Below are 26,994 nucleotides of genomic sequence, written 5' to 3'. Positions count from 1 at the left end.
TAGTAGGCACCTCTACCTATCTTCAATGAGCAAACACCGAATAGGATATTGCTAATTCACTTCTACCTCCATAACCTCCATAGTAAGTACATACAACAGCTTGCTGGTATCTTTCTGCACCATAACTACACCGGTAGCGTGGCATTCCAAGCAGATATTTCAAAAAGATAAACCAAAAGAACCCCCGAATAAAACAGTCAGTAACAAACGTCTCTACCGAAAACTGCATCTTGCACCCTTACTCCAGCAACTCCAACTTGGAATGCATATTCCAAACTCCAAAGTAAACAATCTTTATCAAACGACCACTTAGTCGGAAACCTACGTTGGGTACTGTTTAACCAATAAATTACTTGCGCGAAACGTAGCTATATAGGTAGGTATGAGAAGGTTGCAACGTCAAAAATAATTTCTTATCCGGTACCATCCCCTAAACCGTTGCGTTTTCCATTTAAATGCACCTTCTTTCTCGGATTCCATTTATTTAAAAACCTCTCGACTAATATATGTCCGGGCTTTTGTTTTATCTCTCCTGAACCGTCGTCGTCCCTTTTTCCTGCTACCTTAGCTTGGCTTGGCTGCACATAGAGAAATCTGCTATCCGGCAGATTCGTACGTCCGAACGTATTTTAAAATATTAGCTCGTTGTTTCCCTTCCTCATTTGATACTGTATGGTATGTTCTTCCTTGCCTTTTTTTTTTCAAACTCATATACAAGATTACAACTTACACGACTTCCAGACTTTCATCTTTTATTCTTCTTTTTTTTTCCAGTTCGAAAGAATGCGAAAATTACTCATCCAATTGTTATACGTCGATGACGATAGCGTGTTTAAGGAGGAGTCGTTGGGCCTAGTTTCTTAAATGATTTTTGGTTATGCCAAAAGACCCCTTCTTTCGAGATATTGTAAATATAATTGAAAATCCGATCGCATTATTGCGGCTTTATGGCGACGCCGACAATTTCCCTAGTCGTAGTAAGGTACTTCAAAAGTCTTACTGTTCAGAGTGTTACATTTAATACGAGCTAAAGCAGATTACCTTATTGAAAATTTCTGCAAGTACGATTATAGAGCTAGAGATTCTTAGAGAGTCGTGAGGATTTTTTTTTCAGTATCGTATTAATTCGAATAGTTTGTACAAAAGCCATATTTTGATTAAATGAGGCGTCTCTATTTTTTTTTTTAGCAGATAGAATACCTATCACTTGTTTCGGAATCTCTATGTGCGTGTAGTAAAAATCCTTCATCAGACGATCGAAGTTTTGAGAAACCCCTACTGTGTTGGTTTCCATCTTATACGTAATTAGATGTTGATTGATGTTCACTTCAGCCGCGAACACATGCTGTCATCGGCTCTGTGCTTCTTTTTAGAGAAAAAAAAGGCAGTAATTTTTTGTTAAAATTAGCTCCTTATGTACTACGTTAACACCGAGCACTAATAGGGCTGTAATTTATTTACAAAGAACGTGACTTTTTTTGAAGTAGAAAAAAGCACCTACAGATACGAGTATAATGCTGAGGATAAATAAATAAAAACTAAGCCATATATACCCATTATCGTACTAATAACTAGTCGAACAACTAATCCAAGTTCGACAGTTGTTTTTACATAAACAAAGAATAAAATGACAAGAAGAAAGGCGCTATAGTCGTTAACATTCGTTTATGCCTTCTTATGAAATATCGATCATCTCTCGTAGGAGGAACTGGTTTTTCATCGAGGCATTTTCGAACACCCTGTACAAGACTCTACATCACTGTAGTAGTAGTATTCCCTTTTGGTGAAACTTTTATACTTTCTTTAAACGGCCTTCGAGTCCGACTCGTTAAAACTTATATATACGCGCATACGACACGATCATGTCGCAAAGGACGCGAACTCGAAGCTTTTAGACGCCTCGACGGAAACTGTTCATTTCCGACGCTCATGGCTGGGTCGTTTTTGCGAATATATAATACACAACTCTGCTGACTCGTGTATTGTATAACAGTTTGTAAGTTTTTGTCTAACTTGAATCATGCGTTAGAAACTTTCAAAGCTTCCATCGAGATCGACGAGTTCGCTATTTAATTAAAACGTCGTTTAACCGCGACTTCGTCAACTCGCTTTCCCCAATTTTTGATTTTTTTTTATGATACTATAGTCTCTCACACGATAGCATAAATTAGCGTAGTTTGTAGCTTTGTCTTTTTTGACGTGCGTTTCTTCTTCCTTTTTTTTCTCTAATGTACGAACATCAATAAAGAGTTTTTTTTTGTGGATCGTCGTGCAATGACATCTTTGTACTGCGCGAATTGGATCGTAGTATACCTTGGAAAAAACGTTACTCGAAGCACGTGTCTTTGGCTCGGCGCCATAAACGTTTATGTCGAAATGTCGTCGTCGTTTTTTTCTCCCCTTGCTCTCTTTTATGTTATTTTGATCGAATATTAAATTTAATATATACTTTTTTTTTCGAGAGTTGTTGCTTCATACGCGTACCTTCTACCTGCATATTCGAAAACTATATTAACTTTTCGAGGGTCTTTTAACTCGTAAACTCGATATTTAGCAATGCAGCGCAGATATTAGTATTTTTAGTACCATTGAAAACGTAGGTAATATCTCGATGTTTAAAAAAAGGCCTACTTTAGATGGAAGGGAGAAGTAGGGATTTGAGAAACATCAGTTCTGAGAACAAAAAATTTGTTTGCTGAAAAAAAACAAGAAAATAAGGATTATGGAATCTGTACAAAAAATATATCATTTTTGATGAAATATTTTTTTAGTTCTTATTCTAATTATACCTATTTCACTGAAATTTCTAAAAAATAAGTTCATTTTTTCATCATAAAAATAGGAAAAAAATTTGTAGAAAAATGAAAATTGAACCAGTTTTCTGAATTACAATGGTTGTGAAAATTACAAGTAATATGCAATACCTGGTTCAAACAGCATGCTAGAAGATTATATACGTGGGTCAGTCCTGGAGATCGAGTCAGAAACCAGATAGACTACATACCCATAAAAAAAAGATTCAAGAAACTGTCATACATATCCTGGTGCTGACTATAACTCTGACCACAAGCTATTGGCTGCAAAATGCCAGATAGTCTTAAAGAGCCAGAAGAAGAGCAACAAACAATACCAACAACTTGACATCGCAAAAAAAACACAAACTATGGATGACTCAAGATATACTAGATCTGATGGAAGAACAAAGAAAAACAAACAGACCGAGTAGTGAATACACAGCGCTAAAACAAGATCGTGGGAATGTGCAGAATGGCCAAAAATAAGTGGTATGAGGAGAAGTAGTGCCAAGAAATAAAAGATCTGGAGAAAAGGCACAACTCTAGAGAAATGCATACCAAAGTGAAGCAGATGATGGCCGCACACAAGAAAAGAAGTGGAATAGCTATATGTATCATTCCGCAGGTAATGGGCCCATTTGGTCGATAATTGAGTTGTGGGGGGGGGGGGTGAAGTAGACCTCCGGAGCAATCATATGAGCTGGATAAAAGCCCAAAAAGTGCAAAAAAAAACTCCAAAAAATCCATAATTGAAGATTTGAAAAGCTTAACTTTTCAGAAAATTGCCTTCAAAGTTTTTTTTCTGAAAAAAGCTGAAATTTTGTGTAATTCTCAATCTTTTTATGTTTATGAACATTTTAAGCCTGAAAAACAATGATATAATGAATTAAAATTTTGCATAAAAATTCATTACTCTGTTCAAAAGCAAAAAAAAAATGATGAAATTACATTTTCTGTCAAAATTCAACTTATAAAAATGAAAATTGTAAAAAAAAATTTCAAAAATTTCTTCCTGTGGCACGATTTGAACCCATACCTCCGGTTCAGTAAACCATTACTAATGCCACATGGCTACCGCTGCAGCTAGCAAAATTGTGTTTTTGAGTGGTGTGGTATACATGTTGCCACTGGCGACTAAGTGCAGTATAATTTGGAGGGTATTTTTTTGGAAGTGAATTTACAGTGAAAAAACAAAATCGACCAAATGGGCCCTTCTTAGAAAAACTTGAGTTCCATTTTTCTCTGCTTGGGACACACCTGTGACCTTGATACTTAAACACGCGATAGTCGGATATGATCTACATAAAAATCCATCAAAACCTCAATTATAGATTCTCTCGACTTTTTCACTAAAAACACAATTATCTTGATAAATAGAAGCGACCAAATGGGCCCATTACCTGCGGAATGACACATCATCATCATCGAGTTGTATAACCGCTCGTGGTGGTATCGCGTATATGCGAAGAAAAGATGGAAAGTATTGTGTTAACAATTAATAAACAGAAGAGGTCTGGATCAACTACATACAAGAATTGTAAGGAGATGACACACGCCAGGCTCAAATGGAAGTTTCATCCACAGAGGAGGCACCATGAATTGAAAATGTGGGAGCTGAGGAATGCAGTGAAGAGAGCCAGAAACCACAAAGCAGTGGGGGAAGCTCTTAATTATACCAGTAGACTTGTGACTTGATCAAACATCTAACACAGGAGTACAAAAAGGAGCTGTTGAAGATAATAAATGGAATATACGACAAAGGTATGCTGCCTAAGGACTTTAAAGCGGTAAATTTTGTACCAATACCAGAAAAGAATAACTTGCAAAATAGTACATTACGTGACAGGAGCGGAAAGTATGCGATTAATGAGTGCAAAGTTTAAGGAGCGAGGTGAAGCCAAGCGAATTAAATCGCACAAGTTAATCGCGTTACTGTCCAATCCTGTTGCATATACTATTTTAATTTCATATGAGAAGAAAATAAATGCTGAAATTTTAAAAAATTGTTACCTAACTTAGAATTTGTAAACATGTGCGGAAAACAGTTACTGTAACTGCTTTCTGTGCATGTTTAGATAGATGTGTTAAAGACGTATTTTCCAACCACAAAACTGTCTAGGAAACTACCCATTTTCCAATCATATGAAATTAAATGAGCCACACACTGAAGCTACTCGACGACAACGACTAAAAGACTAGAAAGAATGGAAAAATGCTCAAAATTGTTTTCCAATGTGACAATAAATTTTACTAAAATAAAATTTCAAATTATTTCGGATTTGAATATATTAAATTTCATTCCTACTTTATGCTCACCTACCATGCTCATTGTCTTATAGAAATCCACTAAAATGAACAGTTTTGTAGCCCATAAGTATGGTAAACTGCCTGCCTACGCTTACATTGATACACGGTGGATACTCGTATTTTCGCATAATCATTTCATTATTGTATAATCTGCGAATTACACGTATCAAGTTTCTCGCTCAAATACTCGTACCTACTACGTTGAAAATGGCAATATTACTCACGTGGTAACTGTAGAAGGACAGTTTTTAAAAGCACGTTTTACCTTCAAACGTTATAATATTATGTTAATTTCAACATCGTCGTGAAAGTTTTCAAAATGGATCGACATAAAAGTTCTTAGATTACGAATTGGCGTAACTTTTCGAATGCCAAGGTACTCGTAGTACTCGTAAGTACCTAACTATATCAAACGATCGTACTCGAGCATTGAATTTAACGTACCTATGTACCTATTTAATATTTCCTTTGGTTTGCTTTCGGTAGCGAGAGTTTAAGATTTTACGATTCAAACGGCTACTGAATTACTTAATGGCGCTAAATTAAACGATTAAAATTTTTATTACGTTTCAATAAGAAATATTTACGAGCGAATTATCGCACGTATAAGATTTTAAAACCGAATCATTCATCGTACGCGAGTATTAAAACTATACTCACATATGGTATACGTGCAAGTAACTGGATTAAAGTTTGAAATTTTTTCTCCATTGGTAGGTAAAGTGACCTATCGTATGATTCGATTAATTTCTTTGGGTCACATTTTTATGATCATACCAATATTCATCAACAAAAGTAAGTACAGCATAGACTATAGATAAAGATTTCTTGTCCGATTTTTGAAGGATACTTCCAATAAAAATTAAGTGCTGTGGAATAGTGAATAAATCCGAGCAAAACTTGAGTTTTTCGACTTCACTAACACCAAAATTTCCATCTTCATTTCAATTGTTTTCACAAAGACTAAAAACCGCAATACAAATGCAAAAATTGTACAAAGGCAATTAAGAGCACGTGCAGCATAGAAAACAACAGCTCTGTAATTAGTTAACACGTCGATAAGCCAGGCTGGTGGTTGTCGACCATGTTTAATTAATCGGTGCGGATAAGCTGGTAAGAAAATGAGAATTTCAACGTGTGCTTAGCTATAGGTAACAGCCTAGCCATGCAGCCAGTCAGCCAGAGTCACTGTCTTCAAGAAGAGCACTATATGGTATAGTGGTACAAGGAGCTGTATCTTATCAAAGAATTAAATGTAGCGTAAAAGAATTGCAAGAAAATGAGCCTCATACTTCGTATATATGTAGTAACACTGGAGAGGATATGGATGAGAGTAGAAACCGCAGCAAACAATGCTGTAATGGTGAAGATGAGGCTTATATGTCTACATATACATAGTATACTGCACACAAGATGCCAAATTCTGCCAGTAATGTTATAAAGCAAAAGTTCGCTTTATTTTTCGACTCTCGAATATGCTTTTTCTTCTTAGAGCAGAGGAGCAGAGCGAGAGAACGATGAAGACGACGACGTGTAATTTGTTCGCTACATTACGTTCATTATTTCGACAATGTGCATATAAGAAAATACGAGAGTCTCGTCGGTTATAGAGAAGAGCTACACCAAGCAAGACCAACTACATAACGCCTTTTCTTCCACTCATCGTAAGCGGTGTTTTTTTTCCACGGATGGTACACTTGCGAGCATTGCGCTGCACAATATCAAGTGGAAAAACAGTCGTCGTCGTCGTCTCGGATAGTACCGAAGAATATTCATAACCGTCGTGACGTTTATATTCCATTAAATAGATAAACTTTCCCATTTATGGAGCGTAGATAAATATGTCAAAAAATCTCGACACGCCATTTAAACGCTTCATTTCGAAATTAAAGCGTCGTCATTTGGCCCGAGTCGTTTTGTCGTCGTAAGATTATTCGCTAAAATGACGTATGTCAGATGTGTTACACGAGCAGAAGAGAAGAAAAAAAGTCTCGACACGAATAAATTTCCAAACGAATTGAGAGTAAAGAGACAAAAAAATGAATCATTTTGTTGCGATAATATTCGAACTTTTTGAACGCTTCATTGACAGTTGGTTTATTATTTTACCTGTCGAAGAATCGACAGCTTTGGATTCGTCATAATGTAAAAAAAAATTTCTATTGTCGACCAAGTTCGCTGATCATTTGGTTATGTTTCTTCGATAGAACTTTCGTAATCCGGATTTTGTCTTTGGGTTTCTTGCCCTATCTGTTTTTTGATTTCATCTTATACGATTGAGAGAACGAAATTCGTTGACGTTATATCGAATACGAATGCGATTTCAAAGGCTTAGCGATGACGTAAATACGAATTTTACAAAGAAATATTTCGACAGGTTTCAAAGTCTTTTGACAGACTGTCGTCGAAATGACTTTTGTGGTTTCGAAATTGGTGAAAGAATCAATGAAAGAAAATAATCCTATGGCAGAAGGCTTTGAATGAAGCAAATTAACAAGATATTTCGAACTGACTCTGAATCTTGGCAAAAGGTTTTTCAGGACAAAATTATAAATTCATACCCCTTCTTTCCTTTTCCCTCACGCTGAACATCAAATATTTTGAGAAAAAAAGAATCCTCTATTTTTCCACTACCTAATGATAACTTATATTACTTTTTCAGCCCACAATTTGGAAAAACCGAAAGCATGATGAAGATTTTGAGCTTTCACCTGAGTCATTCCATGTCAATTCGACCAAAAAAATTCCATTTACATCCCCCAGCACCTCCCCAAAGGCAGTAAAAGTCAAAAAAAATGTTTTATTCGTGTGACACATGAAATAGTATGTTTAAGATATCGCTGAACACGAATATAGCCTTAAAACTCCAACTGGGGGCCGTGGATAGGGTCCAATCAAAAATCTGACGTCATATTCGTGCTCAGCGCCACCAAAAACAAACAATTCGATGTATCGCATGCCCCAGATTTTTTTTTTTGAAAGTTTTGCCCAAATTTGGGGGTGGGGGTGCTTCTTTTCCATTAAAAGATCCCATCTCGAAAATTGAATGTTTCGAAAAAGCATCAAAAGGTACATCTATGGAAATTTTTTCAGAAAGTTCAACTTTCAACTTTTGAAAATTTTAAAATACTTGAAAAGTTAAGAGTGCATTGCTCTTTTGAACTGTGAAATCAGTTTTGTTTGATCAAAATATTATAGCTTTGTTGTAATTTCTAGACAATGAGAAAATAATTGAAGCCCTCTCACCCGCCCCCTGAGGGGGCTGGGACCAAACTGAATGCGAGTTTCTTACTTATTGGGTGGGTAGACTTGTAAAAAAAATTAAGCTAAATCGAAGGACATGAATCAAAAATGTTGGTCGAATTTAGGTGAAATAACCCACCTAACTAATCTCTTCCAGTGTGACTACCAAAATTCTTTTTTCGCAATATCTTTTTTCGCGATCTTTTTCGCGATTTTTTTTGCGATCTTTTTCCCCGATTTTTTTCTTAAGACACCTCATCGCTCTTTTTTTTTTGGAGAAAAAAAGACATTTTAAAGAAATAAAATTGCCTAAAATTTACCCAGCAAAAAAATGTCATCCCGGAATGAAAATTTCCAAGAGTTCCCAAATTGTTAATGAACCATTTGAAGGATTCCTCATAAAATCAAATCTTTAAGCAGTCAAACTTATAATCACGACGAGTTCAAAATCACCTCATGCATCAAGAAGGTACTTTTCTTTCCGAAAATTGTGAAATTATCGCACTCGAAACCCTATAGCAACAAGTCATCCAATTATTTTCACGCATCATTAAACCATAAAAATGCCTACGCCACGATTCTGGCACCTGAAACGACATTTCGCTCGTAAAATAAATTATGCATTGAAAAAATCAGCTGAAAAAAAATTGATACCAATTTAGCTCGCTTTACAACCTAAAAATTTCTCGCAATCTCTCACCTAAATCCGTATCACTTGCGGTGAGATACCTCTCTCTACGTCCTATAGTACAATTTTACCCAATTTAAAAACCGGATAAGGCTCGTCGTCTCCATAAACATTTCCACCTACTTACTCGTCGGCGTAAAAAATATAAGTAAAAAAAAACTCTTCATTTCTGCGGCACATTTTTTTTATCGTCGTGTGAAGACGACAATCTCGTCATAAAACACGTTGATCTAAGAGTAAGCTACACGACGTGAACCGTGTATTCATGCTTCATTAATGATAACGCCGCAACAGCGACGCGTTTTTTTCAATGATAATGAAACCTTTTTATCTCGCTACAGTCGCCGCCGCTTTCCGTCCAGTCAGTCGTACGGTATACAGATTAAACCGACGAACGTAAACAGAAAGCTTTCGGGGGAGAATAGCAACGTAGACTGGGCACTGGGATTCGGGGCATTGTTGATGCAAAATAAATAACACGTACGAAAATACGACCGGACATTTGCATAATCACGAATATAGCAGGCGTTGGAATGTTTGAAATTACTATACGATTTCGTTAGTTTAAAATGAGAAAAATATTTAAAAATACTGTTCGAATTGGATGCTGCAGCCTGCAAAAAGAGGGTTGACGCTACTTCGTTTACATGTTAAACACTACCGGTAGCATGGCACCTCTACCTATCTGCTACCTATACTCGTATAGCCAGCTACGTGTAAACTTATACGAAGGGGTTACTATACGAACGTATGTGTGGTCTCTGGACGATAAATCGGTACGTGCGTAGGTATTTTCAAGAGATAGACGGATGCGGAGGATGGAGGATGGAAATTAGACGATAAATAAAACTCATCAAATTCGCCGTCAAGTGGTGCTGGAGACCGAGTCCAGAGACAAATTTACTCGTTGTGGACCGCGTTGATGAAATATAATCAGGTTGGACAGCTATTAGTGAGCTTTGATGTAGCTATTCGAACTTTGGAGCTTTTATTCGATGCTAAAAGACGATGAACTCGAGCTTTTCAACGAACTTTTCTTCGTATTCGGAAAATTGACGCATTAAATTTGTTGAAACGTAATTTTGCAAAAATATAAAAATTTCATTTTTGTAATGGGCAATTTTTTTTTCAAATTTAAAAAATTACGAATTGAAAATAAATTGCTTAAATAAAACAGAATAAAACCAGACAGAACAAAACTATAGTGACTCAAGAAAGGATGATTGGATATGATCAGATTTGGTGAGATCAAAGTTTTGATTGGATAAGAGCTGTTCAGACCTGATAAGATCCACTATTGAAAAGACGTGATTCGATCTAACCAGATCTGGACAAAGCTGATCAGAAGTGATTGGCCAGACCTTATCACATCGAATCATTCTCATCCCTTGAGGCGCGAATCCAGAATAAGTAGACAAAATAAGAAAGATAATTTTACTCAAGAACAAAAAGTAATCCAGTCATTGAGCAAAAACATTGAAAAATAATTTTTAAACAAAATAGCCGAACGTATTAGAATAGAATGGCAGCAATTATTGGGTCATTATTAAAATTCCAAGAACTTACCAAAAACATTTGAGAAATGTTGGGGTATTTTTTTTTCATAAATTAGCATTTTATATAGCGTGATTCTCATTGAAAATTTAAGTTATACCAACCTATTTTAATGCATTCAAAATAATTTTTGAAATTTTTGAAATTATTCATTACGTTTTAGGTACTAATTTTAAACATTTTTTTTACCCATTTTACTAGGTTCTTGATTATTTTGATTTAGATTTTCAAACCTTCTGCCTGTTTACCAGCATTTGAACTAAGATTTCATTACCTATTAATGTTTTTCATGCAAATTTTGCTAATTTTCTGTATGGTTTTAACTTTTTTGTTTTCTTGCCCTTTTTTGTCTTTTTTTTAATAGAAGGGAGATTTGTAAAAAAAAGCTGATTATTTTTTAAATTTTCAAAATTCATTTTTTCAACTTTCTAAAATTTGTTTTTGAAAAGTTGAAAAAAAATTTTTAATCAGAAAAAATTGAAATATCTACTTACATTGTTTGTACATATATTAGGCGTTACCTAGAGAACATATTTAATGGAAATATTGGTTTTTAATATTCTGAAGGCGAGAGAAGAGGAAGTCGGAAAATTAAGAGATTCTACATACCAGATACTTTCCCCTTCATTCCTTCATTCTCTATTTCAAAGTTAAAAATGTTTTTGAAAATTTTCTGTCTTATTGCTCCCACTTGTAATTTAAAGGCAGTCACCAGTAATTTATGTACACACCAGAAATCATTTGAAATCTAAACCACCAATAATTCACCAAAAATTACAAAATTCACAAAAAATTACCAGTCACCTAATATACAGGGTGTTCCAGAATAACCTTTCACTTTTGTTTTATTAGTAGCTCTGAGAGAAAAATGGTTACGGAAATTTTTTTATAACCAAAATGAAGTAGAAATGTGCCGTTTTTAGACCATATATTTGAGTTTTCATTATAAATTAAGTTTTAAAAATTATTCCACCAAGATGTTTTCCATCATTTTTGACACAATCGACCAAACGTTTTTTAAAATTATTGAACACTTTGTTGAGCATTTCTCTTCTAATCAGTCTTGATTCACGAATAATATTATCTAGGAGCTGTTTCAGAGTCCTAGGATCATCTTGATATACTTTTGACTTGAGGTAACCCCATAAAAAAAAATCACATACTGAAAAATCAGGGGATCGAGGTGGCCATGAAATTTCTGTGTTCAGCGAAATTATTCGATGACCAAAATGCTCACGCAATAAAGAAATCGTGTCCGTTGCGGAATGACAGGTAGCGCCATCCTGTTGGAACCAAGTAACTCTATACTTGTGTCTGCGTTTCAATTCAGGAATGAGAAACTCGTTTAACATTTTGCGATACCTCTCACCGTTCACCGTTTCATCAAACACATACGGTCCCACTATACCGAATTTAGCCACGCCCATCCAAACAGTCAACTTAGCGGAGTGTAGAGGTTTCTCGTGTATTATCATCGGATTCTCTGTCGACCAGTAGCGCATATTTTGTTTATTCACATCACCGTTTAGATAAAAATGAGCTTCATCAGTAAAGAGTAACGAGTTCAATGGAATCTCACCAGTATCAATTCTTGTAAGCATATCCTCGGCAAATGATTTTCTTCTCACAAAATCAGTTTTTTGTAACTTTTGAATGATTAAAATCTTATATGGATGGAAACTGAGGTCTTCAGATAAAATTCGTTGCAGAGAAGTTGGTTTGATTTTTAAATTTAACGCTCGTTTACGTATTGAAGTGGTAGGGGTAGTCTGTACTGAATGCCTTACTCGGTCCGTTGTTTCTGGCGTTCTTACTGATCTTTTCCGACCTGTAGGCTTATTTTTACAAGCATGAGCGGTTTTCTCGAAGTTTTTTACCCATAATTTCACTGTTGGCCTCGATGGCACTTCACTTTTACCGGTAAGTTTAAAATGTTTGCGGAAGGCACGAATTGCACTAATGTAAGAGTCATTATTTTTGAAAAAGGCCTTTACAATAAAAGCGCGCTGCACAGCCGTCCACTTCTCCATGGTAAAAAATTAATACTGAAACATAATTCGGCATGTGTTGGCTACCTGGAACCGCTTTTACCATTCCCCTAACACCATTTGAACGCAGATCAGTGCTCACCAAAATGTGAAAGGTTATTCTGGAACACCCTGTACTAAAAATTACCAGTAATTTACCAAAAATTATCCGCATTTTACCTAAAAAAAAATACCAGTAATTTACCAAAAATTACAATAATTTACCAAAAATTTCCAGTTATTTACCAGGAATCACCAGTAATTTACTAAGAATTACCAGTAATTTACCAAGAATTGCCAGTGATTTACCAAGAATCACTAGTAATTTACCAAAAATTACGACTTTCACCAAAAATGACCACTGACCAGTAATTTACCGAAAATTGCTAGTAATTTACCAAAACTGAACCACATTTTACCAAAAATTACCAATATTTTACCAAAAATTACCAGTAATTTACCAAAAATTACCAGTAATTTACCAAAAATTACCAGTAATTTACCAAAAATTACCAGTAATTTACCAAAAATTACCAGTAATTTATCAAAAATTACCAGTAATTTGCCAAAAATTACCAGTAATTTACCAAAAACTACCAATATTTTACCAAAAAGTTTTCAGAAAAAATTGGAAAAAATTACCAGTAATTTACCAAAAGTCACCAGTAATCTACCATAAGGTACCAGAAATTCACGAAAAAAATTACCAATAATTTACCAAAAAGTTTCCAGTAAATTGCAAAAAATTACCAGTGATTTACCAAAAATTTCGTATCATAATTCAGCAAAAATTACCGAGTAGCAATTTTATAAAAATGTTTAGTAATTTACTGAAAATTACCGATTTACTAAAGGTTATCAGTATTTTACAAAGAGTTATCAATGTTATCATCAATTTACGAAAAATTACCAGTAACAATGGCAATTACATGTATCAGGAACGCAATTGGGACTTAGAATAGGTATGGAGCGCTAGTGTGCATATTGTTGAGTAGGTAACGAAAAGGTGAACAACAAACGTCGACAACCAATCACAACATTGTTTCGTTCAGATATAAATGGTTCCGTTTGTTCTTGAGGAGGGCAGATAGGATAGCGGAGGGTTTGTTGTTCACCTTTTCGCACCTTTTCAATTTTGTCACCAGAGTTCAGCCACTCTGTGCGTTACGTCCGAATATTGTAAAACTTTCATCATGAACCGGTTTACCAAGAAAATTTTCTATGAGTAAAAAAGGTACCTGGATCTACTACGAATTTCCTTCCCTCCCTCAGGTCTCATCCATTTTTCTAGTATTTTCCCAGAATCATCAGCTGGTTTTCCAAGCTGATTAATATCCACAACAAATGAGAAATGCATTCCTACATCTCAACATTACATTCATTTTTATTTTAACCATTGTGCATCAAAAACCAAGCTAAACAAACATTAGATACCCGTAATCAACTATTGAAAAATTGCCACGAAATGCATAATTAGTCACATTTTCTCTACATATTTACTCGAAGAACAACGTCATTCACCGAACGAACCACAAAAATGAAATTTTACATCATCGATTACACATCACTCATAGATCATCGTACGAGGTAAAATGAAGATAATACATATTTTATTATTTATGCATAATACGATATAGTGGAAATTTTCATCGATACAAATTACTCATAAAAATTCCTCGCAGGTATATCTCTATACCTACCTAGTTAAAGACTCATTATCGACTGCATCATGTGGTGAAAAAAAAAACCTTCGACGTAAAACCAGGATGCGTTCATTCTCACCATTATTAATACCATTAGATAGAATCGATTTGCTAATACCACTTTCACCCTTTTTTTTTTCCATCAAAATGCACGTCGAATTAGCGATTTTAACATCACATCACACATCGATGCCATTCAAAATTCAAAAGGAAAGAGACCCGAGGACCCGTCGAGAGTGATACCGGTATAAGTGATGTTTTCGCACAGGGAAAATGGTATCATTCTCTTAAATCGAAACGGTTACGTGCCAAAAGAGTTAAAAATCGCTATCATTAGGATTGAAAATGGATTTTGGTTCGATTTAACAAATGTACCTGGCTCGAATTCCGTTACGGTTAATTTTTCGTAGCATTTCGCCGAAAATGGCGAGTCATTAATTCGTTCATTCGTTGAAATGATACGGTGGCGAACTGATTTTTTTTTTTAAAGCATTAGGAAGATGAGAAAAAAATGCATCCCTGTAGCGAATGGTAAAAAATCAAAGGTCGTTTACCTTAGCGTTATCTATCTTTTCATCCCTGGAATGACGACGAGTATCCCTCTGGATATGGTTATTATTGTTGTTCGCGTGCACGCTATCTATATTTTCCTTTACAAATTCTATTCTTCCGTCTTCTACGCAAATGTTGGCCGTTCTGTTTACAGATAGCGTGGGGCTTTCGTTTTCCGAAATTACCGGTGACGAGGGTACGTTCAGCGTGTACGAATGTATAGTCGACGTCGGGGGCAGAGGTGGAGGAGCACTTGGAGTATGAGATGCGGGTAATGACTTTATCGTTTCGTAAGTAACAGCCAATTGAGCTTTTTCTTCGCATAGTGAATGTATTTGTCTGTAAGAAAGAAAATCAAAATCTCGAATGAGTAATTCAATCCTACACATAATAAAAAACATAGGCTATAATTATGTACAGTAAGTTCTAATAATGAAGGAGTAAAAACTTTCTGAAACCATATCGCGAATGTACCTATTTTATATCAAAACTTGAATAATCGATTACTTATACCAACAGTTTGCAGTTAGCACTTACAAAGAGTAATTGTTTAACCATGTTAGACTGTAAATAGGCTTGTAATACGACATTTCGACAAATTGAAATTATTAAGGCATTATTATTACGACTCGGCTGTTCTGCTGTTTTTGTTGTTGTTATATCTTCGGGTATATAAACCGAGTAAATTACCAATCCCGTTGTTGTAGGCGATTAGTAACCGTTTATTTGTTTCATATACGTGTATAAAAGCAGCGCGCCAATTTTAAAGAACGCTATATGTATACTAATTTGTTTGATTTATTAAATCGTTTTCAGCTTCTCGGTACTTCGATTGAAATAATTTCCCTTTTCTACCGCTCCGAGCACCCCCCATAAATTACGTGAATCGATACAATTTATATTAGTACGTATAGCGTGGAATAGGGTGGGATGCGATACCACACAATATTCGTCGAGACTCGGAGTAATAAATTTTTTCCTTAAGGTATCGTATCATATGGCACCGCCACAGACAAGAAGAAAGAGAACAAAGAGGTTACACCGAATGTATAAATTTTTTCACCAACTTTAATACGTAGTAGGTAATAACCGAATAGAATACAAATTACCTCGAAATTGTGTTTTTCCCTTTTCATTTAAGTATTGTGAAATTGAATTTACGTGCAGGCGAGAGTTTTTCAATCGAAAAGTACGCTCTTAATACATATAAACAAGTTGTGAAACAAACTCTCGAAATCACAACCGAGGGGCACTTTTTCCAACTCTTTTAATATTGCAAAGGTGTAAAGGAGAATATTTTGATCTGAATAAATTATAGTACGAAAAAAGTTACGTATTTTGTCAGAAATTTTTCTGTAATAATTTCTTAAAGAAAAAAAGAGGAGGCACTCAGCACACGTAATTCGAAATATTGTACATTCTTTATCTTTACTTATTTGAAATTGAAATGTATTTTCAAGAACATGAAGAATTGAAGATAGGATATAGTCTAAGTACATATTTATTTTTAATCTGATTTTGAGCACCTATTTCAATTTTTCAAATACAGAAATAATATGGCTGCAGTAAGTAATTGAATCAAAAAATTCAGGAAAAGGCAATAAATACCTCTCGACGTAATAATAATCGCAATTCTAAAAACGTAATTTATACAATGAAAATGAAACTAGGAGAAAGTTATGAAAAATAGATCAAGTAAGAAAAATCACAAAAAATCCTTCTTATACTTAAATTGTAAAAAATTATTACCAAAAAAAAATTAAAAAAAAACAAGCAAGGGGAAACCGAGGTAGAATTGAATTACATAAAACAACCAATTTTTTAATGTACCTCTACCTATGTAGTTCAATGAAAATATAATTTGTAGAAAAGGGAAAAATTAGTTTAGCACCAACAAATAAATTTAAAACGACGGTATGGTTTGAAGAAAAATGAACATTACTCAAAAAAAATGTCAAAAATCTGAAAAAATATAAAATAAACTAAAAAACAATTTTACTAAAAGATAAAACTGCATAAAAAAGTGAAATTTTTTGAAACTTCGTCAAATTAAAAGCACTTTTTTTACATCTCGTTTTTGAAAAGAGGGGAATTGAAAAAATAAAAAAATGAAGAACGAATAATTTGAAAAAACTATTACTTACATACTTATTTAAAAATATCTAAGTAAATATGGATGCATATGACTGCAGTTTCTTCTCCCCTCCCCCCCCATAAAAACCAAACCCTCAAGTTACACAATATTTTACCGGTATATTTTTTTAGCATCAAGAAATCCCTGAAGTTTTGAACACCAACAAAAAATGAAAATATTTTGTAAGACAATTTTTTTATTCATAGACCTCATCTTCATCTACTTAAGTACGTCTTATTTCAAAACATTATTCAGTGTTCCTAAATTTTTAAATTTTTTCCAACATAAATGACAATATTTTAAAGACAATCATGGGGTGTGTATCCTCTAAGGGTCATTGGCCCATCTGTCAGGCTTCTCAAGGTCGTCTGCATACCAGTGTGGTTTCAAAAGGCCATTGACCTGTCTGTCTAACCTTTTATGCCCATCCGTCTGTCCTCCTAAGATCATTGATCCGTCTATCTGGTCTTTCAAGGTCATTGACCAGTTTGTCTGGCTTCTCAAGGTCATTGGTCCATCCGTCTGACTTTTCAAGGTCATTGACTCATCTAGCTGGCCTCTAAGAATCATTGACCCATCTGTCTGGCTTCTCAAGATCGCCTGTCTGACCTCTCAAGGTCATTTACCCGTATTCCGGTTGTTTAAGGTGGTCTGTCTGTCTGCCTGTCTGGCCATCTATCTGGCTTCTCAAGGTCGTCTGTTTTCCCGTCCGATCCATCAAGGTCATTGACTCATTTGTCTAGCCTCCAAAGGTCATTGGCCCATCTGTCTGGCATCTCATGGTTGTCTGTCTGCCCGTCTGCTCCATCAAGGTCATCAACCCGTCTGTCTGGCTTCTTAAGAGAGTTTGTCTACCTGTCTGGCCTTTCAAAGTCATTGACCCGTCTGTCTGTCTGTCTGTCTGTCTGTCTGTCTGTCTGTCGGTCTCTTAAGGTCATTAACCCGTCTGTCTGGCCTATCATGGTTATGTGTCCACTTGTCTGGGCTCTTTGGGACTCTAGTTTTTCAAGATCATCTCTACTTGTCGGGCCTCTCAGAAATGTAGTACTTTTGTTTTATTAAGTTCTTATAAGTCAGATTTGGTATTTAAAAATTCACTTTAATACAAGAGAAAAGGTCAAAAATTATGTAATCATTTTTTTAAAGTTTTCAAAAGTCCAACATAATGTTTGGAATTCAATGCAATTTTTTCCAAACTTCTAAAAGTCAGATTAAATTTTGTAAAATCAGAAAAACGCTCTACACATTGTAAATTATTGATCTATTTTTTTCGTTTTTAAAAATGTGATATTATATAAAAATGTCAAATATGACATAGACCTAATATCAAAATGCCAGAAATTGGTCATTTTTGTATCTAAAAGTGTAAGTAACATACCTAATAACAAAGATTATCGCGTACCTATTTTTTCAAACTTTGAAGATCAAACACTATGAAACATTGAACAAATTGTGAGTCAGTGTAATAAAAATTTTTGACAGACACCCCCCCCCCTCCCGCCCAGAAAAATATTCATGTTGAAAAGTAGTTGCTTGAAAAGTAACCGTGCACGACCGAGCCCTGGACATAATAAAGCATATTTAGGCTGGTTCCCGTTAAAAATGTCATCAACCTTTTTGATTTTTTTATCCCTTGATGTTTTAAAAAAATTATCAAAGTCCAATTTTTGGCTAAAAATGAGAAAATCCGCTGCTCATTTTCAAAAATTTTGATGGTAATGATCGTGTAAGTATTTGTTTATAATTAGTTGAGCAGACTGAAAAGTTTTGTAAATAGCGAAAGAAAAAAATTGAGTCAATCTTAAGGATGGTTAAAAATAAATATGCCTAAAATGGTTAGTCTGTAGGTTCAATAATGTTTCATTATTCCAAAACTAGGTCAAGAATTCAGTTTTAAAAACCTACACAATCTCATTTTTTTTCTTTTTCCAACAAAATTTTGATCAACCAATATGTTCTACGTTGACAACAGCAAAAAAAAAAAAAAAAAAAACTGTTTTTACGAGATTTGTTCTTGAAACTTACATGTTACAAGAATATCCCTACCGATTAATTCAACGGCGTTTTCCCACAGAAATGCAAGAAAACGGAACTACACAGTACACATGTTCAACTATTCCATTTTTTCCATGTTTACACGATTTAAAAGGTTGAAATAACAAGCAAGCTAATCCTCGATTAATATTCCTCGATAAACCTAACAAAGACTCATGTATACCTATTTATTACTTCAAAATTACATCTACCTGCAGTACATACACATGTACCTACTAAACTGAACGTTGAAGTAATTTATCAACCATATTACCATATTATCTAATAAAAACTAACAAGCGAGGTCCGGGGGACCTGGCAAGAGGGTTCCCCAAATTTGATAAAAGTATCCTCTTTTTTCTAAAATTCTCTACATGTATAGGTAACCAAAGTGATTAATTTTTGCCATTTCTCTGTTCTGTTTTACACTACACTGAAATGAATTATGAAATAAATCCAAGTCCAAAATCATCAATAAGATTTTTTCCAAAATTAAAAAATTCAAATATTCAAAAATCCGAAAGCAAAAATTGAAAAATCAATATTCAATTCGGACAAGAGTTTTTTGGTTATAGGATACACTAGTTTTATTAAAATATCGGATTAAATAAATTTGACATACACAAAGCATTAAATCATTAATAATAAATTATAAGTACCTCGGTACTGATGAAGTGATGATAAAAAATAAAAAATAGAATTCTTAAATCAGTCTCGGATTTGGTATTGAAAATAATAATCGCTGATTGGTCGAGTGTTGACATTTCATTTTCATGTACAATGTACATTCATAGTAGAAATATTTGGCCATGTTTATATTATTCTCTAAAGTATTCGAAATTAATTTCGATTTTTGATAGCAATCTTTGGGAATTAATTGATAATTTCCAAAAAAGAGTATAGGTTTTATTGAAATGAAGTCGGATCAATTTCTTTCAGATTTAAACATTCAAATTTATAAAAGCATTGATAGGTATGTAAACAAATTAAAAATTGAATTCTAAATCAGTCTCGGATTTGACATTGGTACTCCAGATAGCGCTAGTATCGAAGTGTTGAAAAACTGAAAAACTGAAAACCTGAAAAACTGAGCGATTTTAATAGGGTTCCCCTTGGTGGGGGAACCCTAAAAACCAACACAAATCCATTAATAGGAAAAACAAGACGAGCATTTACCAGGGAGAAAAAAACATCACACATCACGCGAACAAATAATGGACACTAGTAAATGATATTTCAATGATCAGAGATGCGGTAAAAGTAACATGACGCGTTTAATATCGATATACGACTACAAATAGGTATGTCACGTTTCGAGGTTTTTAATCACTAGGGCATCATCGAGGTATAAAATTTCATCGAAATACGTATCAACTCGTATCTTACACAAGGTCACCTTCGGTTTCACGCCACAAAACACCCTTTCAAGTATAAAATGAAAAAATGATTCAATTTCCTTTCGAGTCGAGTCTAAGTATATATAGACGAAATTATACGGCGGACCCGTTAGTTATAGTAGGTACCTTGCGAAACCCGAAACAATGAAGATTTACGAAGATACGCTCTCGCCAAGAAGGATGAGATAAATTTCCACGCGAAATTCAGCTCAGAGACGGTTGATTGATGAAAACGCTTTAAATTTCGTTAAAAATTAATGGATGCTCGTTTACTTTACCTATAGCAATTTAGGACTTTTACTTTGGATTAAAAACACACCGTCAAAAGTGATTTTGCACGGCTTAATTTGAGCCCAGATCCTACTAAAGCCCAAACCGGGTGCCGGTGAAACGACATTGTAGGTATCTGAAAAGCTACACCCAAGGTAGTTTTGCGCGCCAGAAGCATGGAAAAAATTAATTTCAAAACCCGCATCGGCTAACGGGTTATTTATGCACGTTTACAACTAATTATCTCACTTTTTTTTTCACTTTACAATGCGGGATGTTCGCTCGATTACGCGTGCGATTCGTTAAAATGTCTTCTTCGTTTCTTTTTTTTTTTTTGAGGCTCACGAGCTGGATTAATTAGAATACCAACTCTTTCGGTATTTATTTTTTATTTGTGATATTTTAATAATGGATTAATTTTTTTGCTGTCTTTGGAGCTCTCGTTACAAAATTATCGAAGTTGTGCTGATCAATTAGAACACAGGGTGTTCAATCAAATATTCGCCGAACTTGGGATACGGGTATTATCGAGCAAGAAATAAATAAATAATGGTGAGAATGACCACTTAAATTGAAATTTGAAGGAACAGGAAAAAATTTATATTTCTTCATTTTCATTTTTTATTCAAAATTATGTCTAAATACCTTAATTTCCATTAAAATTTAAAAAAAAAAAAAAACGAAGCCTAGTTATACATGACGTTTATTAGGACACCCTGTATTATCAGTGTCAATTAACGTAGGATATTTTTCACGAGCCTAAATTAAACAATCCCCTCCCTTCCTACTGCTTCACTGAACGAGAAAATGATCAACATTTCATAGACTTGAAACGCTGAATTTTTCACTAACACGAATCCTCCTTCAACCTCTAAACAGCGCTGTCAATCAAACGACAGCATTTTTTCTTGTTTTAAATTAATTATTCGCAAAAAAAGCAAGTATACGAGTGAAGAAACGATAGAAATTACGCTTAAATGACGTTTTGACACATTTTGCAATACATCTAGACGAATTATTAATGGAGTGAAATTTCTAAATTTATTGGACACACGCCAGCTAATTAGTACAGGAATACATTTGTAAAATAGAAAAGTTTTTTTTTTACCTATTAGAGGTAGAGATGATTTTATCAAACTGTCCGTCAATCGATAAAACTGGCTCAGAGTACAGATTATAATTTGTGACTAGGTGATTGTTTTTGGTATGTATGCCATTGTTATTCTTCGCAGCACTGAAACAAAAGGCAAAAAATACACATTAGTGTCATCAAAAAGCACATTAGTCACTTTCTTATGTTGGCTTATGGTATCAATATTCGACGCGAGTATGATGATACTCGTCGTGTAGTATTTTCCCTTCGAAAGATACGTACATATGTATCCGAATAACCAGGCCAGAGGACAAATGCCCACCAGCCCAGCACAGCGTAATATACAATACAAAAAATTAAGGCGTATCCTTCTCCTTTGGTATATCGGTTCTCGAATTTAAGCGATACTTTCAGCGAGGCTTAAAAAGTACTAAATTGAGAAAATTTAAGTACTTTTCAATGTCATCGTACGGACGAGAGTACAAAAACAAGAGACGACATTGAAACCAGCCACTATTCCAATTGGTGGCTTTCGAATCAATATCTTTCGATTTATGTTTACGTTTAATAGTGGAATTTTATTTCGTCCTCTATTACGTACAAAAAACGGATGCGACCAACACCCCCGGTCTATCATGTATTTTCACTTCTCGACGACCCTGGTGAGCGATGAGACGGTGAGACGGTAACGAAATTACCATTTTAGATACGCGAAATAACACGCCGATTTCAATATGCTAAATTCTATACTTGGGTACATAAGAAATAAGGATTATAAAAGAAATTCGATTCTGTACTCTTCTTTGCCTCGTCGTTTGAAAGCTGATAAAATGAACGAAATACTTACGAAGAAATTTTTGAAATAAGTTTCCAATCGATGTGAAATCTTTGAATGTTGAAAAAAAATGAAATAAATTGGTATTTTTAATATTCCAATATAAGACGTATTTAGCTGAGAATAGAAGCAATCTTTCAGAAGAATGAAACGTTCGAAAGTGGTTTCCAAAATAAGTAGCAAAATTTGGCTTATACGTTCGTATTTCGACATAAAAACTTATGAGATGTTGGGTTGATTTTTTTTCAGCTGATTTGGAACCTCAAACGAGATTTCTAAAGTTTGGTAGAGTAAAAAACAACAACGACAAAAATACCAAAAATGGTCAAACCGTTAATTTGTCTTGGACATGGTGAAATTCAAATTTTGTAAATGTTGAGTGAAAATAATTTTCTGGATTGACAGATTTCTGCAGAACTGAAATATTTCACTGGTTACATCTTTGGTAGAACTTCGAAAATTTATGAAGAAAATAAAAATCTTTCCAAAGAGTTCAATTTGATTAGAAATTCTGAAATGTGATAAAAGTTCACCAAAAATTGAAAAATTGATTTCAGCACTTGAGCAGGTATCATGAATTCTTTTCTGAAAATAAACCAGAATGTTGAGAAAATGTTCCACACGGAAAAAAAAATTATGGATAATTTTTACTATTTCATACAGTAACCGGATCCCATTCAAAAATATTGCGATTTTTACTATGAGATTTAGTAAATTTTACTATGAGATTAGTAAATTTTACTATGAGATTAGTAAATTTTACTATGAGAGTAATAAATTTTACCTAATTCTATAGTAAAATGTATTTTTTGGCTGAGTAAAAATCACTATTATTTTTGGATTGGATCCGGTTACTATACTGAAATAGTAATTTTTATTGTTTTTTTTTTTCAGTGCATGAATTGTAGTTGAAGAGCGCAGCACTTTAGCCCAAGAAAATCTCATTTATCAAATAAAATTTTGTAAGATAGAAATGGTAAAAAAAAAACGAAAAAAAACTTGAAAATGATTTCTCATAAATTATGCATTATTTTTCAACCGTTTCACAATTTTTTTGTTTTTGAAAAGATATCGAAGCAGACAAGAAAAAATTGGAAGAGTATTTAATAATACACCATTAAATAAAATTTCAGGATCTAAATTTCTTTTTTGAATTTTTTTGTGAATTTTTAAAAATTTAATTTTTGATGAAAAATTCAAATTTTGGTCAAATTGAGTGAAAGGCTGAGTCTGGTTTATGCTTGGTCTATTTTTGACCTTCCAAATCAGTTGGCAGTGGTCTCAAGTCATTCCGTTCGTAACCTCTCGCAAATTTTGAAATTGTCTAATTTTAACAAAACTGTTATAAAATGAGTCAAACTGAAATTCAGATATTATTTTTGTAGCCTTTTGGATCGATTTAAGCACATATTCACTTTAAACATCAGTTTTTGCTAACGTTCAAAATTCTCATCTGCAACTTTGGGGGGGGATGGGAAAATACCTCGAAAAAGCAATAAAATGTACAGCATAGGTTCTCTATTTTGGATAACATAAATTTTTTGGTAGTATTTTGAGGTAATTCTGGAGCATTTTGCATTTTTAGGAAGGGGGGTATTTTTTCGATTTTAGAAAAATCTCATAAAATACGCCAAAATGGTGGATAATCAGCACAATAAGCTCAGATTAGCTGTCCTAAGACCCTACCAAGTTTCAACGGATTTAGACATTGTTTTTTGTTTTTTTTTTTTTTGAGAACGGGAAAAGTTGAAAATCCGCTGAAGGCCCCAGAATAGCTCAAAAAGGCCACCGAATGATTTTGGAGTTTGAAAATTGTGTATACTTGGATCAAATTTTAGCTTCCATTGCAGATAGTTTTGAATTTGAGTCAGCAGAAATGGATTTTGGGAATTTGTGCCAAAATCGATTGAAAATGTCAGAAAAATTACATAATTGAGTTTATGAGAAGTGAATTTTGGTTATTTTCCTTTCATTTTTTCCAAGGTGATAATTTTTCTTAAACTATAAAATCCAAAAATTTGCTGAAAGAGACTTTGAAAACCATCAGCAATTAATTCGTGAGATTGAAAATATGGTACGAGCTATACTAGGTAAGTTGAAGCTTTCAGCTTTATATCTCCATTCGATAAAATTTTGAGTTTTTAATAAAAACTTGAATTTTTTGGATGTTCATAAATTAGCGAAAAATCGAAAAATGAAATTCAGCACTTTACATTTTCATATGGTGGATTATTTTTCGATGCTCCTTCAATTTTTTTTAGTTTAGTTCAACATTTTTTCTGTTGGTTATTTTTCGGGCATATGCTTTTTAAAAAATGTATAATTCTTAAACCAAAGAAGTGGAAATTTTTTTAATATTTTAAAAATAAAAAATCGTAATTAGGTAGGTAAGTATTATTCAACTTGACGATACCGTCTAACCAAACTGCTCAATTTTTCAACTTTTATTCCGAAAAAAATCCTTCAGTTAATGCAAATGTAAATGCAAATGAAAAAATGCTGCGTCGCAGTATACATCGAGCTTTTCCCTTAATTCTTTTCCAATTTTTCCGCAAAATTATAATAATAATATTGTTTTTGGAATATTACCAGAGAAAACGCGTAATAGCGAAAAATTTGCATAGCTTATGCATATAATAAACCCTACAGAATAAATTTCTTCAATTTCAAAAAGGAAAGCTCGTTTTGCTTGGTCACAGAATTAGAAGAGAAAAACTTGATAAAATATATTATATACTATAAGCTTTATAATACACTCCCTACAGGTATATATAGAAGTATCGAGAACCTACCTACCCGTTTAATACGTAGGTACCTACCAATGTAAAATCCAACTCGACAAAATTACGTATTCATTTCCAAACAAAAGTATTATACGATAATTTTCAAATTTTGTCCGCCCTTCGGGTAAATGGAAAATAAAATTGCTTCAGAAAGTCGCCCATATTGAATTTATTCAATGAACCCTAGCAACGGTTAATTTCCTCAAAATCTGCCAACAAGCGACCTTCGTTCATTCACCTAACATCATGAGTTTTCATCTCTTCCCACTGGATATAAAATTACAACACGATTTCTATCCTCATATATGTACCTACGTTGAAATTTTAAACGTTAGTCTGTTATCACATTTATACACGTACCATAATATCAACCTCATCTTCTCTATAGCCCATAACATCCTTTGTGTAATAAGTAGAAGAAACATACCGAGCAGAATATAGGAAAAAATATATATCATAAAACCTATGGTAGTAGGTAAAGTACATAGTATGCAATGTAATGTACCTCAACCTACAATAAATGCTCGGACTCGGAGCCATAGCGAAGAAAAACAATGTAATAGGTCACGCAACGTTCGTCGAACCGGTTACAATTCACGTTCCAATAAACGTCCCTTTGGAATGAATGAAAAAGAAAAACTACTTTTATAACAATTAATAAAATGAGAAATGAGAATGTGATGCAACGAAACAAAAAACAACAACAACAACAACAACAACAACAACAGCCACAGCAAAACCAGTTTCTTAAAGTTGTCATATTATAGAGTAAATATTATAAGTAATATTCAGCGTATTTAATTCTGGATTTTTATTCGTTATAAACATAGCATATTAGACGTGAATTTGAACTGGTCATATAAAAGTAATAATTACGAATTTCCTTTGAGGAGCAAACGTTATGTGAGAATTCTCCAAAAATTAAACAATACCTACCTTGTACAGAATGTAAGTAACAATTTTCAAATTCGAATGCATAATATGTATCTATCCAAGTTTGTAAAATACCTATGCATGTACTTACATTAAATTTCATGCCTTTTGGCTTGTTTACAAAACACCTATTAAATTACACAATCGTGTATTCTTCGTGCTACACAAAGTACAAACGTCCTGCACGCAAAAAAAAAAAAAAAACTGAGAAAAAATGCCTCGAACCAGCATACCAATTGTAATATTTTTCAACACACACCTGCGACCTGCGTATACTCGTATGTATAGAAATAGAATGACACCATCGAAACAAAAACTTTTATAGAGATGTTTATCTCGAGATGATCGTTATAGGTACCCTTAAAATTCGCGCCTGTTTCTCTTACTACAAGACGTTCTGTTTCATCATAAATCGCTTACGAAGCAGGTTTTTATCGCGAAAAAGTAAACCGCCTATGTTTACAGCCTCGGTCGCGAGCGCATCGCATCTCAAGAGTCGATCTTCACATACTTCTCTCGCAGATGCATTGTCCAGATAAACGTTTTAAATTACGTTTTAGCTAATAGCAAACATTACGCTAACCGGTTTGCTATTCTATAATTTGCATCTCGATCTTCGACGATGCGGTACGTTACAGGGCTCGTT

The 26,994-nt window shown here is 34.0% G+C and overlaps 1 protein-coding gene across 2 annotated transcripts in view; it reads right to left on the bottom strand.

The window, feature by feature from the left end:
• LOC135846022 (uncharacterized) overlaps nt 1–26,994 on the bottom strand; it is a 231,593-nt gene that overhangs the window by 118,591 nt on the left and 86,008 nt on the right. For both annotated transcript variants that reach the window (XM_065364970.1, XM_065364971.1), the window contains exons 2-3: nt 21,813–21,938; nt 14,872–15,208 (exon numbers count right to left, since the gene is read on the bottom strand). In XM_065364970.1, the coding sequence (XP_065221042.1) occupies nt 14,872–15,208; nt 21,813–21,938 (463 nt within the window). The remainder of the gene's footprint in view (nt 1–14,871; nt 15,209–21,812; nt 21,939–26,994) is intronic.

The sequence above is a fragment of the Planococcus citri genome, chromosome 4 (genome assembly GCF_950023065.1).
Source record: "Planococcus citri chromosome 4, ihPlaCitr1.1, whole genome shotgun sequence".
NCBI classification, from domain to species: domain Eukaryota; kingdom Metazoa; phylum Arthropoda; class Insecta; order Hemiptera; family Pseudococcidae; genus Planococcus; species Planococcus citri.
The sequence above is the reverse complement of the archived record's forward strand: the minus strand, read 5'-3'. Positions and strand labels throughout refer to the sequence as shown.